Source organism: Phyllostomus hastatus, unplaced genomic scaffold (assembly GCF_019186645.2).
Source record: "Phyllostomus hastatus isolate PE091 unplaced genomic scaffold, TTU_PhHast_1.1 phas_contig_196, whole genome shotgun sequence".
Taxonomy (NCBI): Eukaryota; Metazoa; Chordata; class Mammalia; order Chiroptera; family Phyllostomidae; genus Phyllostomus; species Phyllostomus hastatus.
The window spans coordinates 39,760,474-39,787,601 of NW_025333709.1; the positions used below are offsets into that span (position 1 = coordinate 39,760,474).

General features: G+C 34.2%; 1 protein-coding gene across 11 annotated transcripts in view; it reads right to left on the reverse strand.

Moving 5' to 3' along the window:
• EPHA5 (EPH receptor A5) overlaps positions 1-27,128 on the reverse strand; it is a 313,122-nt gene that overhangs the window by 13,583 nt on the left and 272,411 nt on the right. For all 11 annotated transcript variants that reach the window (XM_045834335.1, XM_045834334.1, XM_045834338.1 and 8 more), the window contains 4 exons: positions 17,976-18,037; positions 16,226-16,435; positions 13,018-13,167; positions 1,870-2,063 (listed from right to left, as the gene is read on the reverse strand). In XM_045834335.1, coding sequence (XP_045690291.1) covers positions 1,870-2,063; positions 13,018-13,167; positions 16,226-16,435; positions 17,976-18,037 — 616 coding nt within the window. The remainder of the gene's footprint in view (positions 1-1,869; positions 2,064-13,017; positions 13,168-16,225; positions 16,436-17,975; positions 18,038-27,128) is intronic.

Genomic DNA, 27,128 nt, shown 5'->3' on the forward strand with positions numbered 1-27,128 from the left:
TATAGATACATACAAACATGGAGGAAAATATTTTGAAATACTACCATTCTACCTGCCACATATCACACATCTGCATGCTTCTTTCTATCTTGTTTGCTACCACCTGAGCTTAAGACATCATCATGCTTATCGACACAACTACTCTAGCCCCCCAGTTATCCTCCAAAATTGTACTGCCACTCTCCACTCCAAAACCAAAGTTGTTTTTCAATATTTTATTTTGTTTAACCCCTCTTTCCCACAATAGTTTATTGCTCAATCTGTATACTCAGCACCTAGCCCTCAACATGACACAGAATAGATGCATGAATATTTGTTGCATGAGTAAATGGATATCTTATAATGATTTGCAGCCTTTAAGTATTGTAGGAGGAAACAGTTGGAGAGTAGGATCTTAAAGTTGAGATTGTAGAATAGTTACAATTTTTGTTAATAGGAAAGTATAGAATATGACTACGACAAGAAGATTCCAAGGTATTTTAAAGACCAAAACCATGAAATTAGAAAATGTCAAGGTATTGACAGACACTAAAACATAATTTGCATGTTTAATAAAATCATCAAGTCTTGTGTCAAGGGTAGGCATATACAGAAAGGGAGTGAATCAGGAATTGACACCTTCTAGAATCAGGTTTTGTAAAAGGCTGAACAAAGATGGGTAGTAAGTGGTACAGTCTTAAGCCAAATTAGTTTAAATGAAACCTAGCAGGCTGATTCTATAGATTTCATCAAGAAAATATGAAAATGCTTTGTATATTTAAAAATTGCTCACAAGTTGTAATGATGATACTGATATAAATTAACATGATATAGAACACATATGAATGTATTTTTATTTATATTATTTATGTCTATTTGTGTCAACATAATTCAAAAAATAGATGAGAGAAATGCTTAATATTTTACATGACAATAAACAATATAAAAGCAGATATTTCAGGAACAACATAAGGAATAATTGCTAAGAAGATACATTTTCCAGTTGCCACCACAGAAAGTTAATGATCCCTGATGGAGTTCGAAGATTCATTCCTCATTTGTACTTAAAAATAAATTTTTGCCTAGTAAACAAATGCCATATCAGAATCATAGAACTTACATAATTTTATCAACAAAATGTTCCTCATTTAGTTCATGCTAATAGGTGGCCAGCTTGGTAACTGGTATGACAGATTTTTTTCATGTAACAATGAATAATGACCTCAAATGTGATGAAATAACAATCTGGAAAATTTTATAGTACAGAATCAAACTTATTTATCTTTTGAGAGAATAACTCTATAATTTTTCAGGTTAAATGAATAAAGTATTTACAAATATGCAACATTATTTAAATGCATTCATAATAAATATGCTTATTTGCTCACATAAATATTCCCCACAAAATAACTCATATTTGATCAGTAAAGTGTTCCTAAAATAGTTGTCAATATTTATAAAAATGGCAGACTCTAAAATCTATTCTAAAAAAATTAAAAATAATAATTGATAATACATCTAATTTAAAATATGTCAGTAGTTAGTGGGTTTTTCCTTATGGCTTTAATAATATTAGTTTTCCCTACCCACACCTGTTTTGGATCCAAAACACATGAAAATACATGTATTTGAGCCTTTTCTCTAAACACTGCCTGAGCTTGGCTATAGTTAATATTTTTCTGAATTGGCATGTTACACTATTAGATTTAATGTAGGTGTTTTTAAGTATAATTTAATCATTCCTATTTCATTCATTATAAGAGAGTATGCAAAAAATCATATTCAAATAAATGTGTCATAGATTTAGAGATTAACGTGATTTGATTTAATATTGGTGGCATCAATCTCAATTAGCTAAATTCAGGAAAATTTCTAAGGTCTGGACTCTACCTGCTCGATGAATTAACCAGCGTCTTCAAGCTACTTGGGTTACGTATAAGCTTGTCCAGCATGTTGACGATTTCATCAAACTTGGGCCTGCTGTTTCGGTCTTTCTGCCAGCAATCCAGCATTAATTGGTAGAGGGCAGCAGGACAGTCCATGGGGCTCGGCAGACGGTAGCCTTCCTCTACTGCTTTAATAACCTGTGTAAAGCAAATCAGAACCAGTCCCAACACCACATATTTAGTAGAGAAATCCCTTTACCCCATCCAACTTTCATCCTTTCTTTTTCTTACTCTTGCAATAACAACCAGTTTCACTGTCTCTAAAATCCCCAGTTATTTCCCTTTGCTGTGAAATAAAACTACATAAAGAAATATACTATCCCAATATAAAAAGATAGGCTTTCTTCAATTATTATGAAGAAAATAAATGGTAATCATTTTTACCTAAGATCTTGATGAAGGGTGATTTGGAAAATTAAGTCATAAAATAAACAGTATGCTTTATTTATCATTGAATACTGGAATCAAATAGACATTAAATGTTCTTGTGATTTCTCTGAAAAGTTAATGTCTTTTTAATGAAAAATTATGGGCAGAACCACAATTTGAAAGTAATAGAACTGCAATTTTATTTCTAAAGAGACTTTTGGATGGTAAATGCTGGATAAATCAAAGGCTAAATGCATACAACAATCTCATGTGTCATTTAATAATGTCTAGTTCTGGCTATTTACTATCATCTACTGATTTCTGTCAGGAATTTGGAGCAATTGTCTAGTAGCAGAGGCATTACAAACATCATTGATTTTAAATGTAACTACATGCACGAATATCAGTCTAATTTTAAGACTGTTTTATCAAAGACATTTGTAATGTTGCTGATGCTATTAAAATATGTAACTCCAGAAAAGATTTGTTCAAGTTCTTGAATATAATAGTACATATTTTATTAAATTATTAAAAATTAAATGTTTAACACCCCAAACCAATAATATTGAATATATTTCTTAAAATATTTGTGTATATTTTCTTAGCATTGAAAATTAACTACATTTTTCCATAAAGATTTTAGATTTGATCTGACAAAGAATACAAATAAAATGATTAGAACAGGAAATTTAGAAAGATAATTTGAATAACTGGAAAGAAACCAGTCTTTCTAGGATAGAGGGAATGCCATTTGAACAAGGTCAGTGACAGATGGAAAGAGGGTGAAGTAGCAGATTCAGGTCATACTTACGACAAGGGGGTGATGGAAGGTGAAATAAAGTGTATGAGACAAAACAAGTCCAGGCCTCACACTGGATGGTTGTTGCTGTTAGTTTTGGGCAGGCATATAAATGAGTTAATTTTGGAGGCTTTTTTTTACTTGAGGTGAGTGGGAAACACTCATATGAGGATATATGGAAATCTGGCTAGAGCACAGGAGATATTTGGGCTGATAATATAAGTGTGTATGTGAGCACTTGGTCAAAACCTAAGGCTGGGGATAGTTTATAACAACTTGGGAAAGTCACAAAATAAGGGTTCCAGAGAAGCACCGATAGTTAAGTTCCAACAGAAAAATAAAAATCTCTCGAGGACTCTAAAATAAATGGTTAAATAGATATTGAATAACTATGAGCAAAATACAATGTTCCTTCACTTATGTTGGCGTTATGTCCCAATAAACCCATTACAAACTGAAAATATCTTAAGTTGAAAATGCATTTGATATACTTAACCCACGGAATATCATTGCTTACCCTAGCATACCTTAAACTTGTGTATGACACTTACATTAGCCTACAGTTGAGCAAAATCATCTAACACAAAGCCCATGTTATACCAAAGTGTTGAATATTTCATGCAATTTGTTATGTGTATTGTTTTTGACTATTGTAAAATTGAAAAATGGTAAGTCACACCATTGTAAGTCACAGATTGTCTGCACCTGAGAGTCACCTACCACCTTAGTTAAAAACTCAAAAACAAGGAAAAAACTAAAAGGCAAACTCTAGTAGAACATGTTACAAAAACTGTAACATATGGTTAATATATTTAATTCATTTAAAGGTCATGTGTATTGAGAAATAAAATAAGACAAGAGACATAAGAAATAATCAAAAACTAAAAAACAATTAAAAATAAATTTTGAGAAAACGTTATTCTAACTGGTGATATTAAATGAATAAGTAGTAAAAGAAAAAAGTCATTTCCACTCATATATTAATTTAAGGTTTTTTATTTATTAATTTATTAGCAATGGGGAGTCTTATTATGTATAAGTTAATAAGACTCCCCATTGCTAATAAGGACACCTTGGCCCAGATAATTAGGTCATGAAATTTAATTCTAAATCCATCTTTAACATTTATGTTAAAGATAGATTTAAATCTATAGCTTTGGATTTATTGTTAGATGTATTGAAATTTATTTTTTTTTCATTTTTAACTTTTATTTCCTTTATAGTTTTGGGGGAGAAATAAATGGCAATAGTACTCTGGTGATTTACAAAACACTAGAAATTTATCAAAGCACAAGTTAAACTGTTCATTTTACTATAAAATTTATAATGTATAACTAAATAAGTCATAATAACAATTGGCTTCATTATAACTACTATATCTATTCATCTAGGTGGTTGAGGATTGGCAGGAGCTGCTGCAGTGCCCATTGGAGCCCTGTGGTCACTGCACTGTGCCACAGGCTGGCCGTGGCCTGGCCATGGTGTGGCAAGTCTCCCTGGAAACAGGACATCACCCTGCACTGGAGCACCTAAATCACTGGCAAGTTCTTCTCATTTGGCATCCACAGCCTTTCATATCAGTGTGGCATTTATCCCTCTGAAACCTTTTTATTAGAGTGCAGAAATATGGACCCACCTTGCTTATAACTACTGATCCAGAGCTCATGAAATATCTAAATAATGTGGTGGAACAACTAAAAGATTGGTTATACAAGTGTTCAGTTCAGAAACTGGTGGTAGTCATCTCGAATATTGAAAGCGAGGTCTTCGAAAGATGGCAGTGTGATGTTGAGTGTGACAAGACTGCCAGAGATGACAGAATACCCAGAGAAAAGTCTCAGAAAGCTGTCAACGATGAAATTCCCTCAGTGATCAGACAGATCACAGCTACACTGAAAATCAACTGTAGTTTGTTTTGTATTTCATTTATTAATTTTAAATGGGGAAAACAGTATACTTTACTGAACTAACTGTGTATAATCATTCCCTTATTGGTACCTGTTTGACTTTCCATAGAGTTGACATAATTTTTGGCATACTGTTCAAAAGGGACCAACCTACAGATGACATCATCACTGTCATGTCATTTTCTTTGAAGGTCGTAACTAGATGGGAAAACTTTTGCTATAAAGCTAAATGCCTTTGTAATTAGACATTTTTGTTGAGTAGCTTGACTCAGAATATAGGTAAGTATGAAACAGCAAAAAGGTCTGAATATTCATAATCATTTTATTACAATAATTCACAATAACAATGTATTCATGTTATTTTGTAAAGTAACTGATAATTCATAATAACAAAATATTATTATTAGTTTTTGTCATTTATTTCATTTGTATAGTTTCCATATTGAAAAAATCTTCAATTATTTGACTTAATGTATATAATTCACACTTACTACGCTATTGATGTCTCTTTCTACTCTTTAAATTTTGGTGATGCAGAATTCTTATGACTTTCTGTGTTTTATAAAATCAAGCTTTAAAGATAATGACAAATAAAGTTAAATGTATATGTTTAAAAAAATCTGTACTCTGGCTGGTGTGGCTCAGTGGAATGAATGCAGGCATGTGAACCAAAGGGCTGCCAGTTCAATTCCCAGTCAGGGCTCTCACATGCCTGGGTTGCATGTGAGAGGCCACCACACACTTAGATGTTTCTTCCTTTCTCCCTCCCTTCCCCTCTTTAAAAATAAAATAAATAAATAAAATCTTAAAAAGAAATCTAGGTGGTTGAGGTGAACAAAGAAAGACAAAAAAAGACAACCAGAATTTTTATAGACAATGTTAGATGTCTTAGATCTGAAATATTATCATAAGCTCTGCAATTTTTTTGACCTTGACATGTAAATCAATAGTGTAAACACCACTTAGATCATGTTGCCTCTCCTAATATATAACACCGCAATACTGGGTGTCCAATATGGCCCTATTTGCATGGTAGCAAGTCAATTCTATTTGGCCCTTTCCATCAGGGGAAGGTCAGTGGGTGCAGCTTTTCAGGTGTATATAACTAATATTGATATTGTTTGCTTTTCCTGCTCACAGAGCCTCACCCAGCATTACAAGGTTGTGATATTTCATCTTCAAATACAGAATCCTACCTGGCATACCATGCAACAAGGTTACCCACTTCAGAGTGAAGGATGTGTGAAAGTATCACATACTCAGTAATGTGCTGGTAGACATTTAACAAGTGGCTTTTCCTGCTGCAGATATGTTTAAAACATTTTCTTATTTCATATGTAATATAAATACTCCCTTAATATGAATTGCAAGCTACCAACATAATCTCATTCACGTTGAAATGATATAAAAATATGCTACCTGATACAAGCTGGTCCTGGCAACCACTACACAGCTCATCATCCTAAAACAACTAGCTTCACTCACAGAGTGCTACAAGGCCTTTTAAAGGCAAAGTTGAAGCACCTGAAACACCAGGCAACTTGGATGCAACACTCTGAAACAAGATGGTGCCATCATTCAGGATGCAGTACATGTATTAAATCAGGAACTTCTCTACTGTGCACCGTTCCCAGTGGCCCTGACCAGGGGACACAGCAAGGGTTCCATCAGACTAGCAGTTATGGCTGCCACCAGAACAGCTGGACTACTTGTACCCAGGTACCAGCGAAGAGAAGGGGAGTCCCCATGATGGCAAAAGTAGTTGCTATTGAGCAGTAGGAGGCATTAGAGCTGCTTTCACACAGCTGGGTGGGGAGAAGCACATGTGGGACCCAGGTGATACACTCGGGGATGTCTTGTTGTTTTTTTATAAAAACTGTGTCCTGAAATCTGCCTAAAAAGGCCAGTTGGTTCAGACTACCAGGTAAACTACAATGATCTGACAAGCTGACAGATGACAGAAATTCAGAATGGATAGCAGAGGAAAGAGAGGCTAAAACCAGGTGTGGTCCTGAGAACAGCAAAAGCTATAGGAGCTATAGTGTAGTCCACAGTCTGCCTCTCAGTGTCCCCTCAGGAAGAATCAACAAAACCACGGGAGAGTCTCATTGAACTTCTGTGGAGAAGTCAGTCTGTGCTGCAGCTGAAAATGTGTCTATCATATCATCATCTGCAGGGAAGGTAATTGACCAACAATCCTTAACTCTAGACCCTCCAAAGCCCATTGCCACATTTATATCAAGGCCATTCTTGGCAAGATTACTCTCAGTCACTTACTTCATGTGGCAGTGATATTAAGGTAGACTGGCTTGAGGATTCACTGGCAGCCTTGCCAACATCTCTAGAATCAAACCTCAGTCTCAGATGTTTGCCCCTGATCATCTTTCCTTGATCTCCACTGCACCTGTATCAAAATCTGACATCTCTCCCACCTTCCTCTTATCCAGCCCTTTTTCTTTATAAATATTTCCCTTTAATACCACTAATGCAAATCTAATTCCCTCTTGGCTTCTTGGAAGGCCTAGCCTAGCTCAGATATTATATTACAGGAACTGTGATGTAAACTGCGCATATATTATCTACACTCATTTTTACCACACACTAAAAGGGAGTAATTATTACATGCATTTTACAGACAAAACACTTGAGATTCCAGAGGTTAAGTATTTCTGAGATATACAAAGCTAAGAAGTGGCAGGGTAAGATTCACATTTATGTCTCTCTGGCATGTAAACTATAATTCATCTTTCTATCATGGGTTGAACCACATTACTGGAATTAGAAACAATTACCTCCCCCCAAATGAAAGTCGTATGGATCTTATTCCATGGGATCATATTTCTTGCACCATAAAAAAATAATATCCAGAAATAAAAGTAGTTATTTTGAAAAATAGTATATTCTCAATCACAGGAAATGTAAAAATTGTAGGATGGATAACTAAGTGGCAGGAAATTTGTAGCAGAATTTGAGCCTCAGCTAGGCGTTCTGACAAGTAAGTTCTGTCTAGGTTGTGAGTGCCTATCTTGATACCTATTTACTTGAAATCTCACATATAAGTCTTTTTGTTGCTACGTGATAGAGTTTAAGAGTTTAAGAGTATGTTCCCATAAATAATCTTAATACCACAAAAAATAGTTTAATATATAACAGTTTTCTAGGATTTTTCCTCTTGTCAAGTTATTAAACATATATTAAGTATGCCTTTTTCTTAATTCATCAATCTTAGATCACTGGAGTTGCAGAGATTAAAGAAATCTTAGGAATCCTCTATTCAAGTGCATTCTCTTTATAGTCATTTAAACTGACTGAAAGTGTAGAATCCAAGAAGAGTGACTCTCAGCCCATATACATTTTTAAATTTTTATTATTGTTTTTAAACAGCAAGGTACAGTAATTTGGGACTTAAATATTGATATTTCTTTATGCATCTCTTTTTTCAAGGGGGTAAGAATTTCCATGAGGATACCAGTCCATAAAATATTTACTTGCATCCAAGGGCTGCATTATCCATCCATAGAGGTTATCCTAGACGACCAATTGTTGTCAGTCCAGTACACTCATTAGTACACAGACAGCATTACAGTGAGGCTGAGAAGTTTAATAATTTGGTCACTGGCAAATCTTGGTAATTTGCAGTATTTGGATGAGAACTACACTTCTCATACTGTAGTTAATCATCTTGCATTGCATGTTATCATAAAATATTCTCTTTGCTTTACCATAAACTATTCCAATAGTGTAAGAAGAATAATATACATTTATATAATTATATCTCCATCTCCATCTATATCTAGCTATTCAGTACCACTCACTGAACATTGAGACAAAGTAAAGACATGAGAGAGGCACACCCAGTACCAAGTGTATATGCCTCTCTTGGAGTCAAATATCCTTGCACTTTATAGGTAAGACCATGGCCAACAGAAATGGTATAGAAAACTCTCCTCCCCCTCCAAAAAAGGCAAACGTAATTCTAACATGAGAAGATTGAGAAACAGATCATTTAAATGAGTAATTAAAACATTTTGTTATGTATGTGTTTAGCATATTCTATATGTTCATATATTTCACAATAAATAAGATAGAAACACAGACATTACATCTAAAAATGCAATGCAATGAAAATATTTTTATTTTAGTTTTCATTTAAAGCTGAGAAAAATGTTGACATTTAAAATGTTTGTTATTAAGAAGCTTCTGCTGACTGTAGGGGATTATCTTAGTTTCCCAAGCTTGAATCAGAGTTCATGGTCTGGCATTTATCTAAATCATCCTAGTCATTCTGGTTTATTTTTATTATGCATTGTTATGATTTTTCTCTGTGATGACAGAGGCGATTCTAAATCAAAAGAAATCTACCGCAGCACTCTCTTCCCCTGACACAGCCAAAGGCTTTTTTTGAGGGGTTTGGATGGTTCTGTGTGTCTTGCTAAATTAACATTTTCATGGTGGCAAAGCCCTTTTGAATCAGATAGTATCTAGAATGTAGGAACTAGAAAATATATCATTCAAAACAGCCAAATTCAGTACTTCTTTGTTCTACGATCATTTTTCCCGAAGGAAATATCAAGTAATCATGATTGTCAAATATAGTATGTCTGTTATGTTTCCGGGATACAAATCTGGTAAAACATCTAAAAACTAAATGCAGCTAATGACCATGAACTTACTGAGGAAATGCAAAGCATGCACTGGACAAACTATTAAAGGCAGACATTATGCAAAGATCTGTAACTATATAATTGTTTTCTGTAAACCTCATTTAGATTCTCAGAGATCCCAGACAAAGCTAAAATATTAGTTTTTATTTTATAACTTCCTGAAAATATTACATCGGCATTTTTAAAATAATTTGAAATACAGTTATCTGCAAAAGTATCAAGACTCACACACAGCTGAAATCAGGAAAAAAAAAACATTTACCAAATCCTTCACACCTCCATTTTTTATGTCTTTCTGCAGGTAACTTTCTATTGTTTACTCATGGTGAGCAGTGTAATGGACCAATACCCTCATTATGGGATTGGCCAGTGGGGTTTTAGCAGATATGTTCCAGGCTGAGAAGCAACTGGGCTCACTCTTGCCGTTCAGTTACTTGGCAACTGGGTTCACATGTAGTCTTCCCTGCTGGTCTCCAGAGAAGACGAAGGACTTGTGGTGTGCAAGTATAGACCAGCCAACCCCAAGGAACAGGAGCAAGCCCAGTCAAGATTAGCAGAAATACTTAGGGACATTCATTCACCTAGTGTCATATTCTGCTTTGTTTTATAACTTTATTTGTGATAAATACAACTATGTCAGGTATAGCTGGCAATAATGTAGATGACAATGCTGCATATATTATATACACGGTAGGGAAGTGCAAATAACCCTTAGTGACAGAATCAGAGTTCAAAATATCTCAATTATGAGAAGTTAACTAAGGGACAAATGTTTTTCTTAGGTGAAGGGACCAGGTTTGCTGGCAAGACAGAAGAAAATAGTCTCACAAAATGTAAACAAAAGAATGGCATTGAAATGAAACTTGGAAGAACACAGAAGCCGAACCATGAAGTGCTCTGTACCTCAGGTTAGCATTTAACATGTATCTGGGGAACAGAAAGTAGCAAATAGCTTTAACCTTTGTCTAGACTAGATTAACCCAGAGTAATTATTACACGTTAAATTGAATACCTTATTTCCACTCAAAAGAGTGATCTAGGATCACTGGTTTGAAATGAGAGGGAGAAAGTAGACATTGATTTAACTGGAGACAAGGTGGTGGTTAGGTACAAAAAAAATTGTACAACCAGATGGAAATTTCTAGCATAACTTTTACTTGTGTGGCCTTAAGAAAATCATTTAATCTCTCTGTTTTAGTTTCTTGACTACAAAACAGGAATAATAATGTCTCTATGATGGTTTGTGACATATATACCAAGAATTTAATGATGCTTTTATCATTGCCCTGCCCCTAAAATCATAAAGTTGAGAACAATAGATACTATGTTCTTCCACATTTAGAGAAATGTAAGTCAGCACCCTCTGTTTAAATCAAGTGAGTGCAGCACAAAGAAAACCAATGGCAGCAATGTTTAGGTGTTTTGCTGTGCATTCTATCGCCCTGTTTACCACTGCTATCAGAGAAGAATGCTACAAAATACAGTTGACCCTTGAACATGGGTTTGAATTGCATGAGTTCACTTGCATGCAAATCTTCTTCCATACTTTCTGCAAATATATACTCTCTTTCTTACAATTTTAACAGTTTCATTTTTTGTAGCTTACTTTAAGACTATAGTATATAATACATATACCATACAAAATATGTGTTAATTGTTTATGCTATTTGTAAGGCTTCCAGTCAACACTAGACTATGTGTATTTAAGTTTTGGGGGGTCAAAAGTTCTATGCAGATTTTTTACTGTGTGGGGTTTGGCCTCCTTGAGCCTGCAGTGTTTAAATGTTAACTGCAATCTTTGGGAAAGCTGAAATGTGACCCTAGCTTCCTACCTGGGGAGATTTGAAGAAGGCAGGTTGGCTGAGACAGCCTGAAGTAGTATCCCAAACAGGGAACACTGGTAGAGCCTCCAACAGTAATGTGTTTCCATCAGGTTTAGTAGAGATGCAGACAGTGCATTGAAAGACTGTGGAGTGGGCATGCAAGTGAGAGGAACTGGGATAAGTCAGGTAGAGTACATCCTTCTTTCTAATGACCTTGAAGAGAGGAGGACCTCATCAAGTGCCTTTGAAAGAGCTCAGACATGAATCTCACTAGAGAACAATCTTTGGATTACTGTCCAACAGGAGGCATCAACAGCCCAACATTACAAAAACATTCTTGCTTCCTCCTTCCTATCTCTCCATCCAGGAAGAGCCTGAAAAATCCAGGCACAGACTTTGGCAGAAAAGGAGGAAGAACAAACATTGATCATTGTTCCTTTACAACCTCAGTACCATGGGTTAGGCTAGCCCTGTGGTTGTGGAAAACACTTTGAAATAGATATGGTATTGACTTTCATTAAACTAGACTTGAATTTTTATATCTGAAATGAATCATAATTACTGGCATGGGACTGTTGCTTTAATAATATGAGGGTACAAAAATATAGTAGCTGTTTAAGAACACCAGAATACATCAGAGAGGGTGATTTTACAGTGTATGGATGGAAGAATTAATTAGAGAAAAATATATTTTAAAGCATGCTATTGAGGTGAGACTTCAATATACTGGTTTGATAAAGGAGTAATAAGATATTAGTTGATAAAGCATGTAAGGTAGTGTATGGCACATAGTAAGGGATCAATAAATGTTATCTGCTTTTATAATTGTTGTTATTTGACAGGAAATATATCAAATTTGAATGTGATCCAAGATGGAAAATGCTATATAAAAATTACAAAAGCAAAAACCAAAAAGGTCATATGTTAGATGTTACATAATAAACATTCTGAACTTGAAGATTCTTTCATAATTCCTTGAATTCTAGGATTCTGTTTTTCTACATATGAATTATTTTTTCTATGTGGGGAAAATAATCAGTTTTCTTCCACATTAAATAGACAATATAACTCTTCATACATTTTTTAATTTAAAAAACATAGACTGTCCCTTTATATACTCTAAGAGCATCCACTATTAAGTCAGTATCATTCATTCTTTAGGACTGGAGTATTAATTCTCTCTATCATAGGTAAATTAAAAAAAACTTGCCTGTCACTACTTGTTCTTTGACGGTTCTTTAGCTTCAAAAATGACATTGACAAAAGATTAGTGCAGTATCACTACAATACAGCTAGAACTGCCTAGCTGGGGACTGAGTTTTTATACAACAGTAACTTACTTTCCTTTGCACTAACTCATGAGCTTCTGCATACAGGCTACTTTAACAACAAAACATGCCAACATGTAAACAAAGTATTTCATTTTTTAAAGCAACTGTCATGTTGAGAAATCGAAGTTATTATAAGTCTCCTGACACAGAGAGCAAAGCATTTCATTTCAAACTGAAAGAGTGAAAGTGCCATACTTACATCCTGGTTGGTCATCTCCCAGTAGGGTCTCTCCCCGTAAGACACGACCTCCCACATTACGATCCCATAGCTCCAGACATCACTAGCAGAGGTAAACTTTCGGAAAGCTATAGCTTCTGGGGCAGTCCATCTGATAGGAATTTTGCCTCCCTGAAATTTAAAAAGGATAACAAATTTCACACACTTCAAATGTATCTAGGGATATTGATGTCTCACTGAAGAGATCTGGAAAGAGATGTAACATTTTTAAGTGGATCTATTTACCATCAGGCAGTCTCTTTTCACACACCAGTCCATAAGCACTGGTAGGCTGACTACTAATTGGCTGTCTGGAAGGATTCTGGTTTAAATTCTGTTTGACCACTGGAGCACATACAGGGTCCACATCTCAATTACACCATCAGGAGGGCAGCTCTTAGTAGGGAAAGTGAGCAGTCAAGCAAATCAATAAGGCAACTTTCAAAACTTGCAACCAGAGAGTCAAGGACTCAAATTCTGGGGGTGTTTTTTTTCCTTTAATATAAGAATTTTAAGTGGAATGTCTCAGTTGCTGTATGCAACCCTAAGAAGTTTAGCAGTTAATAAGCATGAAAATCAGATATATTACACAATTTGGTTACATTTTTCCTTGATATCAGGTAATTTTTTTTAAACTTGATTTCTCTTATTTTCTGAAGACATGTTTTTTGTGTTTGTTTGGAAGGGCTTTTTTTTAACCTAAGAAATAGGTTTCTCATTTAATGCAACCATTTTAAAAATCATTGCAATTAGATTATGGGGAAGAACATTATCAAATTTAGGATTTTTTTATGTGACAAAAAAATGGTTTGCTAGGTTTCTTCTTAGTTTACAGAATTAACATATATTCTGTCCCTTTCATAGAAGATTTTTTTGTCTTAATTTTTAAAAGCAGGTAATCCCAAGCAACCAAACATTTCATTAATAAGAAAAAAAGGAAGAATGTGAGAGAGGTGTAGGTTTTGAGTATTTTTCTTGTGAAAAGTCTAACATATGCCTTCTTATTTTGCTGGAAGGGAATAATTTATTTCATTTACCAGAAAAAAAAATGGGACCTAAATTGCTTTATTTGAACCAAAGTTTCAAGATATATAAGAAAATAATGATGTTGAGATGGCTCTCTGAGTTGAAATTAATTGAAATATTCAAACTAAGTTTAAATTATTTGCTCTGTAGAAATATGATAATACCCTTTAGGAGGACTTTTCCGAAACATGCTTCTGTTAATTAAGTATTCAAAGGTAAGATCACAAATAGGTCCAAGTATTTGTTTTGTGGTATTGTCTAATATATTATTACTATACTTCTTAAAATTATAGTTTGTTAATTACTTTAAACTTCATCCTAGAATTTTTCTCTTGAACCTCTGACAATCATATTTGGCATCAGTATTATGCAAAGTTCCCTTATCTTCTTAACTATCAGTATATGCATCTTCCATGAACTGTCACCATAACCCATTTCACAGGAATAATTCTTGATGGCCTTAGGGCCTCTGCTTTCCCTTGTCCTCCAGCATGACACATTGGCACAGATGTTGAGAATCTACCTTATGCATTTAACTAAGACATTAAGTAATCATGCTGGGAATGGATTTTTCTGAAATCACAGTCTTATTTAGGCCATGTTTATTAAATGTAACACTAATTCTAGGAGAATTCTTAAATGAGGTTTTATTTAATGCAAATAATGACAAAGATAATTAAGTCTGGAAGAGGACTTGATATCCCCTCAATTAATTTATTGATTTAATAAGCTGGCCATTAAAAGATTTTTTTGCTTAGATAACTTGCTTTTGACCTTTGGCATAGTGCAGTCCCTAAGAATCTGAGTCATAAAGCAGCAGTGAAAAAGAAAGGCTTATGTTCTATCAACATACTTATTTCTAGACTATGAGTAGAAGTAATTTTTAAAAAGCTGAATTAAATTTAAAACTGTGTAACACATCTGTCATAAATATAATACATAACAAAGTGTTCTTTTTCATAGAAACCAAGGTTAACAAAATTGTATAATGAAAAAGATACAATGAAAAATTCCTGTCTTCCCAAGGAGTTTAAACCTTGAACTTGATCATATCGTAAAGATTTAGAATTAAACAAATGTAGTTTATCATAAGGGATTCAAACCAAAGAAGTTCAATGTATAGATTGTCCAAAAAATTCCATCATATCAATACTCACAATTTTCCACAGAAAGAATTATCAATTCAGTAACCAACTACATTGCTGGAAACAGGTGATGATTTATCCTAATTACAATATTAGTTAGTGACTAATTTTCCAAAGATATGGGGTTAACAATTTTTAAGCATGTAAGAAAAGAAATTAGGTATACCTTCAGTAAGTATAAAGTTTTTTAAAGAATAGCTCTTTTATACTATACCACATGAATCCTTAAAAGGTAAGTTTAAATATTGCTATATTTGGTTTACAAGATATTATAGTTCAGAGAGTTTAAGCTAACCAATAATGCTATACCCGTATATATTCATATACATTGTATATATGTTTTCTGCTTTTAATATGAGATTCTCTCACTTTATTTTACATTTAAAACTTTATATAACTTTTATATTGTGTATCCACTCTAAATTCAAACTTTTTTATTTTCAGTATGTTTAGGAGAATTTTTTTTTGTTGCTACTATCTTATTTTATTTATTTTATTTTATATTTTATATTTTATTTTATTATTTTATTAATTGCTGTTCAAGTATAGTTTTCTGTCTTTTACTCCCATTCCAGCCCACCCCCCCAACCCTCCCCACCTCCATCCCATTTCCAACTCCCTCATAGTTTTTATCCATGTGTCCTTTATACTTGTTCCTGTAAACTCCTCCTCTTTTCCCCTGAAATTCCCTCCCCTCTCCCCTCTGGTCAATGTCAGCCTGTTCTCTATTTCAGTGTCTTCGGTTATATTTTGCTTGCTTGTTTGTTTGTTTTGTTGTTTAGGGGAAAATATTTGACACTCATAAGGTAAATGCTTTGCTATCTCTGTTTAATATATGATTTTTTTTTTGATATCTAACAAGGATCATCATCTGGATTTTTTAATCCCAAATTCCCTCTATTTCTTTCTTTTTTCCCCCTATGTTGAAAACATCACCCTTTTTGCTAATTCCTTTGAAATCTTTAGAAATTAAATACCTCTAGTCTAGTGTTTTAGAGATGCATTCTGTTAGTTCTTACCCTTGTGGTATAGGCTGCTTCAGGATCGTCCTCCAGTACCCTGGAAAGTCCAAAGTCAGACACTTTGCACACAAGGTTACTGTTGATTAAGATGTTCCTAGCAGCGAGGTCTCTGTGCACATAGCCCATGTCGGACAGGTGCTTCATTCCCGCGGCGATGCCCCTCAGCATGCCCACAATCTGAATCACAGTGAACTGCCCATCGTTCTTCTATAAAGATGATGTGGAAATGTTAGTCCAGCAAACACAAATCACTGGGAGGAAATATGAAAGGATCTTCCTTCAATCCCAAATTAATACTATCACCAAATTCATGCACAAATTCTATTTGAGGGAGAACAGAAAAAGATGGGAAATATATAACTAACTTGATAATATGTATCAGTTCTTTGCTCCATGAAAGCAGATAAAAGCTTTGAAAGCCTTTGTCAAAAATCTCATTTAATTGTAACTCCTTTTCCTCACTCATCACAGGAGTGTACTCATCAATGCAACCTGGTGTTTGTCTAGGGTTAAACATACTGTATATTTTCGAGGTGCTTTAAAAGAAGCTTGCTGGATAGGCACATTGTCGTAAAGAAGAAATGGTCAGAGGGGGTAAAGGGAGATTCTTCAGCAGCAGATGGGCGAGGAATTAGTGCACAGTGACCAGGACAATGTTTGCATTTCTCGGAAGCTTGCTGTATTTCTCAAGGGCACTGAACTTACTGCAGACATACAGGATAAGGCTCACGTGATGATTATTTTGAAAAGAAAAAGGAAGATATAACTTAAGACACTAGAGAACTGAAAGATATGTATAAGAAATCTGGCAACAGAAACTTGGGGATCACTGCCATATTCAATGCACAGGACCTTCTTATGACCGGCATTAATGCCATTTCCCATCACCTTTCTCAATCAATAGCAATAATTGTTACTGAAGATAAAAAACTTCCAGCTTACAGGATGAATTAGGCCTGCAAATATGTTATATTGTCTAGCACAAACTCCCTGACTATATAATAAAATGAGTGGCCATCATTTCAAATTTGGAGACTTACACAGTTAAAAAAATACCTTTCTCTGAGACCCACAGACCAGACAGTATAGGATTAGTATTGTCTGTACCACAGGATGACTGCACTGGCTCAAGCAGAGGATGACCTCAGATGGGTTCCAAGTCCTTTGAACCCCTTAATGCAGATAATTAATGCAGAACTTTCAGACACACTTTTTTCTTGCTCTGCCTGATTATGTGTATTTCTTGAAAAAGTTAAGCATTTGTAGAAGATTCTTTTTTAAAATTGTTGATACTATTACAGATAAACTATTTTCTTCTCTTTTTTCCTTTTCTCCCTCTCTTCCTTCCTCCCTCTCCCCATTCCTTCCTTCCTTCCTTCCTTCCTTCCTTCCTTCCTTCCTTCCTTCCTTCCTTCCTTCCTTCCTTCTTTTCCTTCCTTCCTTCTTTTTTCTTTCTTTCCTTCTTCTTATTTCGCTTCTTCTTTCATTCCTTCCTTTTCTTTATATTTTCAGGAAAATTAACATATAGTTAAATAAAACTGAAGATGCATATAATTTGAATTTGTATAAGTTTTCTCAAAAGAAAAATTTTCAAGCCAAAGTTAATAATTTTGGAGTATAATGATTTTGACTCCAGATAGTTCTATCTATTTTAAAATTTAGCTTTAAAGTGGCTCAATTTCAACTTCAATGTCATGATCAATATATAAATAGCATCTTGAGTAATTAAATTTGTTTCAAATCTTACCTTTAAAAATGTATCTAAAGAGCCATTTTCCATATACTCTGTCACTATCATCACTGGTTTACCTGAAAAGAAAACAATGGATAAGTTGCTGCTTTTGGGCTTAATATTTTTATGCAGGGAAAGTTTACCTGGATGTTTTTATTAGTGTCCAAATACATTTCTTTATTTTTTTAAAGTTATCTTTGAGCAGCAACTAAATCCCTGATGCTATGATACCTTAGTCAAACGGTAGGTTCAGTGAGGTAAAAGTACCACAAGGATAATAACATTGATATAGTCAATTGGCAATATCAAAATCAATTTATGTAGAAAATGACCTGAAGAACAAATACTATTTTAATAGAAGCAATGGCATACTGTACCAAATAGTAATATCTGGCAAAGCACTGTAAACATATTAATCTTTTTCACAACTCTCAATAAAACCCTGATCCTGTCTGTCTTCTTTATGACCCCTTGAATATGTGTCATATTTTTCTAACTTTATTTCTATGTTCTTGTAACTCCTTACCTTATGGCTGCCTCCCAGTTTCCTCTCTGCCACACAAGTTATAATCTCTATCAATCCAAAGTGTTTTGTTTTTAAAAACACTGGTTTAATTCCTCTTGCTATCTGATAGCTTTTTCTGCAATCATCTCTGATGGAAGGGGTCCTGCTTTTGTGTCTGATATAGAAGTATAGCCTAGAGATTAGCAGAACAGACTCTGGAGCCACACCGCTCAGCTCTGAACCCTGTATCAATCACTATTATGTGATCTTAGACAAATAAATTATGATCTTTGTGTCTCAATTTTCTCATCAGTAAAATTAGGTTATAAATGATACCTGACTCATAAAGTTATTGTGAGTACCCAAGGAAAATGGTTATCCCAAGACTTATAATAGTGCCTACTACTAGAATTTGATGTGTATTCTTGTTTTATAATCTTAATCAACTTTGCTTCTATGGGTTAACCTCCTTGCTACATGTAAGTTGGCTAAAAGAATAAATACTATTTTATCTCCAATAAATTTGTGGTACTTTGTATGTAACATGTCTGTTATACAGGATGAAAAACAAGATAAAAATCTTTGTTAAATAAGAAAAAAATTAAAACACAGTTGTTTTATCACTCCGTATTAACCTCACTATATTTTAAAACATACCTTTTTACTCTTTAATAAAAGTATACTACATAAATTTTAAGTGTCATTTTAATCTGTTTTGAGATTAGTAAAAGGAGAACTTATGACAGAGAAATTATTATCTTATCATCTATTAATTATGTTTTTTATATGAAAAGCAAACAAGGCCTATGCAACTGAGAAATGCATTGTAATTAACCTAATGGCATTTTTAAGAAGAGCATCTGTATTGTTCTTGAGAGATGATTAATTCAAGTCATAATATTAGAACTTGTACATTTATTCATTCACCTTCATCCTAAAGTATAAATACAGATATGAAGTAAGACAATTACATATAAATAAGAAATAACTAGGGAAAATGATTTTTTCATTCCAAAATCATTTAAAACTCACCATTTAAAATAAGAAGGTAAATTAGTCTTACTCTTCCCTCAGATAATTATCTCCTTTTAAAATATTTTAGGAGCACTATTCCTTACGAAGTTGTGGCAAGTTACAACAAAGGTAGACACATTTCTCTCCTCCTTTTTAAAGTTCATAAAAGTTGTAAAGAAATTCATCTAAAATCATTCATTTGGCATATGGTTCTAGATGCCTACATTAGGTGAAATAACACATATGCAGAGAATATGCATTGGAGAAGTCATTTGACATGCACTTTGAAGGCTGAAAGTGTCACTGGTGTAATAAAAGGTGATGGGTATTCCAGGAAGAAGAGGCAATATGTACTGAGGGATCTTGTCACGAGAGAGCCTGTCAAGTTCAAATACAGCCATATACTTGATTTTTTTGAAGAGCTCTGGATTTTTCTTTGTAAATCAGAAAGTGACAGGAGATGAGTTGGGGAATACTGATTTAAAAGTGACTAGAAATACTTTTTTTCTTTTGAGAAAAAGAGAAAAGATTCATATTGTATGTGTAAATGGCTCTGACAGCACAGGAGTATAAAAGATTATAAATGTTATTTTCTCCATAGTACAACTTCATTCTAAGTTCAGGAACAGAGAAATTATTTCAACTTAACTTTATTTTGCCACACCCATTTTAATGGACTTCACATAAACTGTAAAATAGATAAAATTCTGCTTTGGATCCCTTTAGTCACATTCTTACATTTCAGATCCTATTTCAGCTTTTTATTAATGTGGAGGCCCCTTTTCTTTTGAAGTCCTGAAATAATATATATCCCCTGAAGATAATAGCCAAAATAGCCAAATGCTTTGGCACAGGTGCCTAATGGGACAGAAGAACTGTACCAGCCGTCGCCCATGCATTTGCCTCATCAGAGGAATTCAGAACTACCCAGGGATGAAACTGAGTAGGCAGAGAGTAGGGGCACATGGGTATCCCTGGAACTGGCTTTTAAGTAAGCACTATGGAAATATTTCAGTAAATTTACAGCTAACAAAGTCAAAAGGATATTGTACTTGCTGAAAACATCAGCCCTGGTCAAACTAGAAGGAGGCCCACATTTTCTGGCACTAGCCTGTGATTCCAGGAATCCCTCTTTGAATCTGCCTGATTTCTTCTCTCACTTAGAGAAATTCATTGAGAGAGTTGTCATAATGTAAGAATGGGAAGAACTGAACTCCAGAAACTACTGGGGATGAGCTTTCCTTCATTGTCATCTCAGCTCAGACCTTGTGAGCAGATGCCTCAGCCATCAAAGGGAAACCCTAATCTATGTCTATTACTGTCTACGCTGCCCCAAGTCCTTTATGTCTGTGGCACTTTCCCTATAACTCTACTTAACAAAATTTTGTTCCTTCTCTCTTTTTCTACAATTTTTTTCTGCCTACCCTCTAATTTTTTACACTCTCTTCTTATTTGTATGGGTCAGTGGTAAATGTTTACTACTGCTCACTCATGGTCTACCAAGCAAAAATTAGAATTCCCATGTTAAAATATCTCTTTTTGAGTATATTTGTTCTTTAAATTCAACCCAAATTTACTGAGCTTAGAAGAAAGAATTTATACTCTGAAGAGAATAGACTGATTAGAAAACTTATTGACATTTAATAATGTATAGTTGGGAAAAAGCATTCGTTTTTAGAGGTATTGGCACCTGGTATTCATCCTGTAAGATTTTATAGCTAGCATCACCTAGCTTTAAAAATTGGATTAATTATTTATGACAGTGTAGGGTGTAATGTCAATAACAAAAATGTTATTTGAGAAATATGATAGGGACTTAGAATACTTCTCATACTTCAGAAAATGGGGGGAACAATAAAAATGAATCCTTGAAAACAAGCACAATATTTTTTTGTTGACAAGAATAAGACACTTCAGGATCTATTTGATTATGTTTCGTGCTTGAGTCATTTTAATGCTAATTATATTTAGTTTGGCTTATGTTTCATCTCAGTTTCTGCTAGCCTGCAAGAATGACATGGCAATAATTAACGTGGCTTACTCTAGCCCTTGTAAATTCAATAAAACTGTACAAATCATTTTCCATTATCCAGCCTGAAGTACAGACAAAGGGTAGATCTGCCAATAATTCTGAAAGCATATTATCAAAAATCCATATAAAGAGAGCTCATAAAGCATGTCAAAACATGATTTTAATCATGGACTAGAGCTTTTATATTACTGTATATTATTTACTGAAAACCCAGCTCAGGCAGAGTCTAAGTAGTAATAGAAACACATTATTTGTGCAACTCACATTCATTATTGACAATCATAAAGAGCTACAATTTATTGATTTATTGTCTCTTCTTTATAAAGCATGATGTTACTTTTTAAAATATTTTATTTATTATCTTTAGAGATAGGGGAAAGGAGGGAGAATGAGAGGGAGAGAAACATCTATGAGTGGTTACCTCTCACATGGCCCCTACTGGGGACCTGGCCTGCAACCCAGGCATGTGCCTGACTGGGAAATGAACCAGCAACCTTTGGTTCACAGGTCCACACTCAATCCACTGAGACACACCATCCAGGGTCCATGATGTTATTTTTAATTGTTATTAAACCTCTATAAAGATGACATAACAAAAGATTTTTTTTCAGAGAAAGAAGAGTGAAATTTACAAAGATTTAATATATTACTTTAGCTGATCAGAGCAACTTGTACAAGAAGCAAAATTGTGAATCAAGTTTATATCCATCTGACTCTAAAAGCTTTTTTTATTTCCTCCATATTATGATGTCTATAATTTCAAAATATTTTAATTAAAAGTATATTTTTAAATCTTACAACTATTTATTATTTCATATTAACACAAGCCTGGCAACCATAATAATGGCATGCCAAACTATTCAATGACTGATAGCAGAACTGGTTGAAATTCAGCTTCTTTCAATAAATAATATATTCTTATGTTTGATCATTACCTATTTCTGCTCTGAGTGTTCTGGTGTGTTCTACAGTGAATGGCCCTGGAGTCTACTTATACAAGGTATTTATAGTAGTCAAAGCCATAGAAGCAGAAAGTAAAAATGTGGTTGCAAGAGACTGGGCTGAAGAAGGAAGGAAGACTTGCTTCTCAATGATTATAGAGTTTCAGTTATGCATATGAAAAAAGTTCTAGGGATTATCACACAACATTGTACTTATAAGTAATACTGTAGTGAGCACTTAAAAATTTAAGAGGTAGATTTCATATTTGATTTTATTTTCTATCTCATTAAAAAACAACCAGTTTGTTTTGCTACTACATGATTTTTGGTGCCAATGTTTATCACAAATCCAACACAGGTGACAGAAAGCCACTTTTGGAAATTTAATACTTTTCCATAAGATCTCAGAGTTAGGAGAAACCAGCTTCCGGGAATGTTCATCTAGCTCTATCTTCAGAGTGTGTCCCTGACAAGTAGCATAGATATCATCTGGGAACTTGTTAGAGATGCCAGAGTTCAGTGCCTGATCCGATCTATTGAAACAGGTTCTGAATTTTAGAAATATCCTAAGAGGCACATTAAATTTTCAGAAACACTGAAATAAACCATATCTCAAGAATTGTAGCTAAATTTGGGTTTATTATTTTATTTGCATTAATACCACCTGCTTTTCTGAAACCATTAACTCACCAACAAACATATGACATTGCTTAAGGATAAATGGAACATTTGATTTAGAAGCATCATAATTCACTGAAAAATAACTGTCATTGGGTTTGAAACACTTTACAAGACTTGTAAAGAATTAAAAGTAGGCCTGTGCTTATGCTTGTGGATCTATGGTCTTATTTCACCATGTCATTCTCTTTGGGTTATATAATATTTAGTACACTAACACTGGTAGCTGTTTAAAATTATTTTTATTTTTACCCCAAAGGAAACATGGGGTAACTCAAATAACATGATTCAATTATTCATGGTTAATGGTCAACCACCTAAAGGGACCTTATGCTTATAATAGAAATAGGTCATGACTATAAGGTGGGGACAAAGTATGGGGCTTTTAGAAGGGTACCCAGATATTTTCATTCTATTATGGTCATTATTTGTTAATTAACCCTTTAAGAAAAGTCTTTTATAAAATTACATAATTTTAACTTGGGGAAAGATGATAAAATAAAAACCTATATTGAAACAAGAGCATAAAAACATCAAATATTTCTATAGGTAGAAATTCTAAACATTACATATTTTTTCTTTTATCTCATATCATTTACATTGATGTAAAAATTTCTATTTGATATTTACTTCTCACATTAAAACTGTTAGAATTTTAGGATTTGTTAGGATTTGAATTGTGCTGACATTAGCGTAAGCGGATAATAATTATAGAATCAGAAATTATATACGTTTCAGAGGAGGTGGGAACCTAAGAATGGCCAAATTGGACAGTTTTGTTTTATTAATAATGAAAATAATTTTATTTTTTATTTTTTAATTTTAATGTATTTTTCATTACCATTTATTCCCCTAATCCATATTCCCCTGGCAATCACCACACTGTTGTTCACTCCATGAGTCCTTTTGAAACACAGATATTCCCTGGTTGGTGTGGCTCAATGGACTGAGCCCTGGCCTGTGAACCAAAGGGTTGACAGTTTAATACCCAGTCAGGGCACAGGGTTGAGGGGCAGGTCCCCAGGAGGGAGGACACAAGAGTCAATCACACATTGATGTTTTTCGCCATCTCTTATCCCTCCCTTACTCTCTCTAAAAACAAATGAATAAGGTCTTTAAAAACTAAAACAAAATTTTATTTACTAATAGTCAATCTATGAGACAATAAATCTACTTCTGTAGATTTATATTCTTGCAGATAATTTAGATTTTATCAGGAAGGCCAGTTAGTTATAAATCCCTAGTAATTATTTTATGTATATTTATTAACTCTGTATATGCCCTAACAAAGAAAAAATAGTACCAATTAATGACATAGCTTCTGTTTTTACTTCAGTTTTATTTATTTTTTAAAGATTTTATTTATTTTTTCAGAGAGAGGTGAAAGGAAGGAGAAAGAGAGGGAGAGAAACATCAATGTGTGGTTTCCCCTCGAGTGCCCCCAAGTGGGGAACTGGCCTGTAACTGAGGCATGTGCCCTGACTGGGAATCGAACCAGTGACCTTTTGGTTCATAGGCCTATGCTCAGTCCACTGAGAAATACCATCCAGGGCCTTGTTTTTACTTCAGTTTTAAAGTTACTTCCATCTTGGTTTATCATTGATTCATAGCAAATATTTCCTTTTGTGAAATGGAAGAGGCAAAATTCTAGCATAGTTATACTTCACATATTTTAATTTATATTTTTCAGACCCAAAGGTAAATCACATTTTGTATACAATAGGTGTAACTGGATGTTTATAAACATCTCAACTTTAACTTATCCACAACTGAACTACTGGTTACCAAAAACACTCTTGTTCCTTATGGATTCTTCTTTATAAATGGCAATTAGTCTCTTCAAGGTACCCAGAACAAATAATTTATAATTATCATTGGCTCCTCTCTTTCTTCATACTCCACTTCCAAACCATAAAGAGCCAAGTTGTGATTGCCTTAAAAATATCTACAGAAGTCAACGATTGGCCTTCACCTTGTTAGATCTGTACTCTGATCAAATCAATAAGGAGTGTGAATAATGTTGGTGGCTCCTCACTGCTTGCTCCCTGCTTACACGCCACCTGGTATCATCTATACACAACATAGCAGCTTGACTGATCCTTTTAATGTAGAAATCAGACTCTGTTACACCTTGGCTCTAAAGCTCACATTAGGAGACTGTTTAACAGGGACCAACAAGTTCTTTCATTTCTATCCTACTACATCTTAAAGTTAATCTCTTACCAGAATCCTCACATTCATTCCACTGAAGCAAAAAGGGTCTTGTTACTTATTGTTTCTTGGACATTCCATAGAAGTTGTATTTGAGCCTTGCTGGACCTTCTTCCTATAACACTCTATCCCCTGCTATCTATCTGTAAGGTCTGCACCTTCACTTTATTCAAGACTATTTAGAGAAGTCTTTCTCTAAATAAAAAAGAAACTACCAACCCTTAATAGAACCAAACCTTACTATCCTTAGTTTTATTTTCTCCATTTAATATATTATAAGCATATATGTTCATCTAGTTTCTGTCTCTCCCACTGACAAGAAAGTTAGCTCCATCAAGTTAGGAACTCAGTCTGTCTAATCTCTACTTTATCCCATTTATTAGTAGAAATAAATATGTATTAGGGACCAACTCATACTTTTTCTTTTTTTTTTAAGATTTTATTTATTTATTTTTAGAGAGGGGAAGGGAGGGAGAAAGAGAGAGAGAGAAACATCAATGTGTGGTTGCCTCTCACATGGCCCCCCCTGGGGACATGGCCTGCAACCCAGGCATGCGCCCTGACTGGGAATCTAACCTGCTATGCTTTGGTGCTCAGCCCACGCTCAATCCACTCAGCTATGCCAGCCAGGGTCATACTTTTTCAATAAATAAATATTTCTTCTTAAGTGTATACTGAATGATATGAGATTGGTAATGGACACTGTTTAAGAGCTTAGGTTTTGGCATCATATAGAACTGTTTTAAAATCTGGCATTATCCTAAGCATAGATTTATGATATTGGATAAGATATTTAACCTCTTTAATCTTCCTGTCTGTAAAATGAGAACAAACACTAGCGTCCACAGGATAGCACTGCTGTGCAGATTAAAGGGGGGAAGGTAAAGAACATTAAACTTAGTAAACTCTTAAAGTAACGTTAAGTGTAAGTAGTCATAATAATTTATATGCAAGATGCTGTGTAAAGATTCTCAGACCATTTCCTTCATATGAATTTTAAGTTTTTCTTTAAAAAACCATTGGCATTATAGGATAAAATGTTTAAATTTAAAATAAAAACGCTATATTAATCTAATTAGTTTTAAATATTTACATGATTATAATTTAGTCATTCACTCATTTAATACCATTTATGATCTCTCTAAATTACCCAATGTCTCTGGTCCTGCGATAGAAACTGCATTGGGGGGGCAGAGTTAAAATATACATCAGTTTCAAGAAGCTTACAGTGTATTGTAATAATAAAACACATAGAGCTATAACTATGATGTAATGTATAGCATGACAAGTGCTGAGGAATGGAACTAGAGTTTATAAGATTGCCTCTGAGAATTCATTCATTCAACAAATATGTAAGATACTGCCCATGCTGAGCATTGATATAAGAACACAAAGACGAGTGAAACAGAAGCCTCTGCTGTTTGAAGTGTGGATTCTCACGGAGAACTGGGAAGCTTTCCTTTGCTCAACTGTTCAACCTTACTAAGTGCCTACTCCATACCAGGCAGACACAGAGGATAGAAGGACAAATGAAGATAAATGACACAGATCACATGAAGAAGGTCATGTTTGGATTAAACTTGAGATCAAGCTGAGAAAAGTGGAGGACATTCTACGGTTAAGGAAATATTTCAAAGGGTCAGAACAAAAATTAGTTAGAGTTGGCTGGGAAGGAAATAGTGGAAGTGGAGATATAGCCAAAACTTATCAGGTTAACTATCAAAATATACAGGGATGGGCATAAGTAGGTAAAATTACCAGCCACCAATACCTAAAATATAAATAAT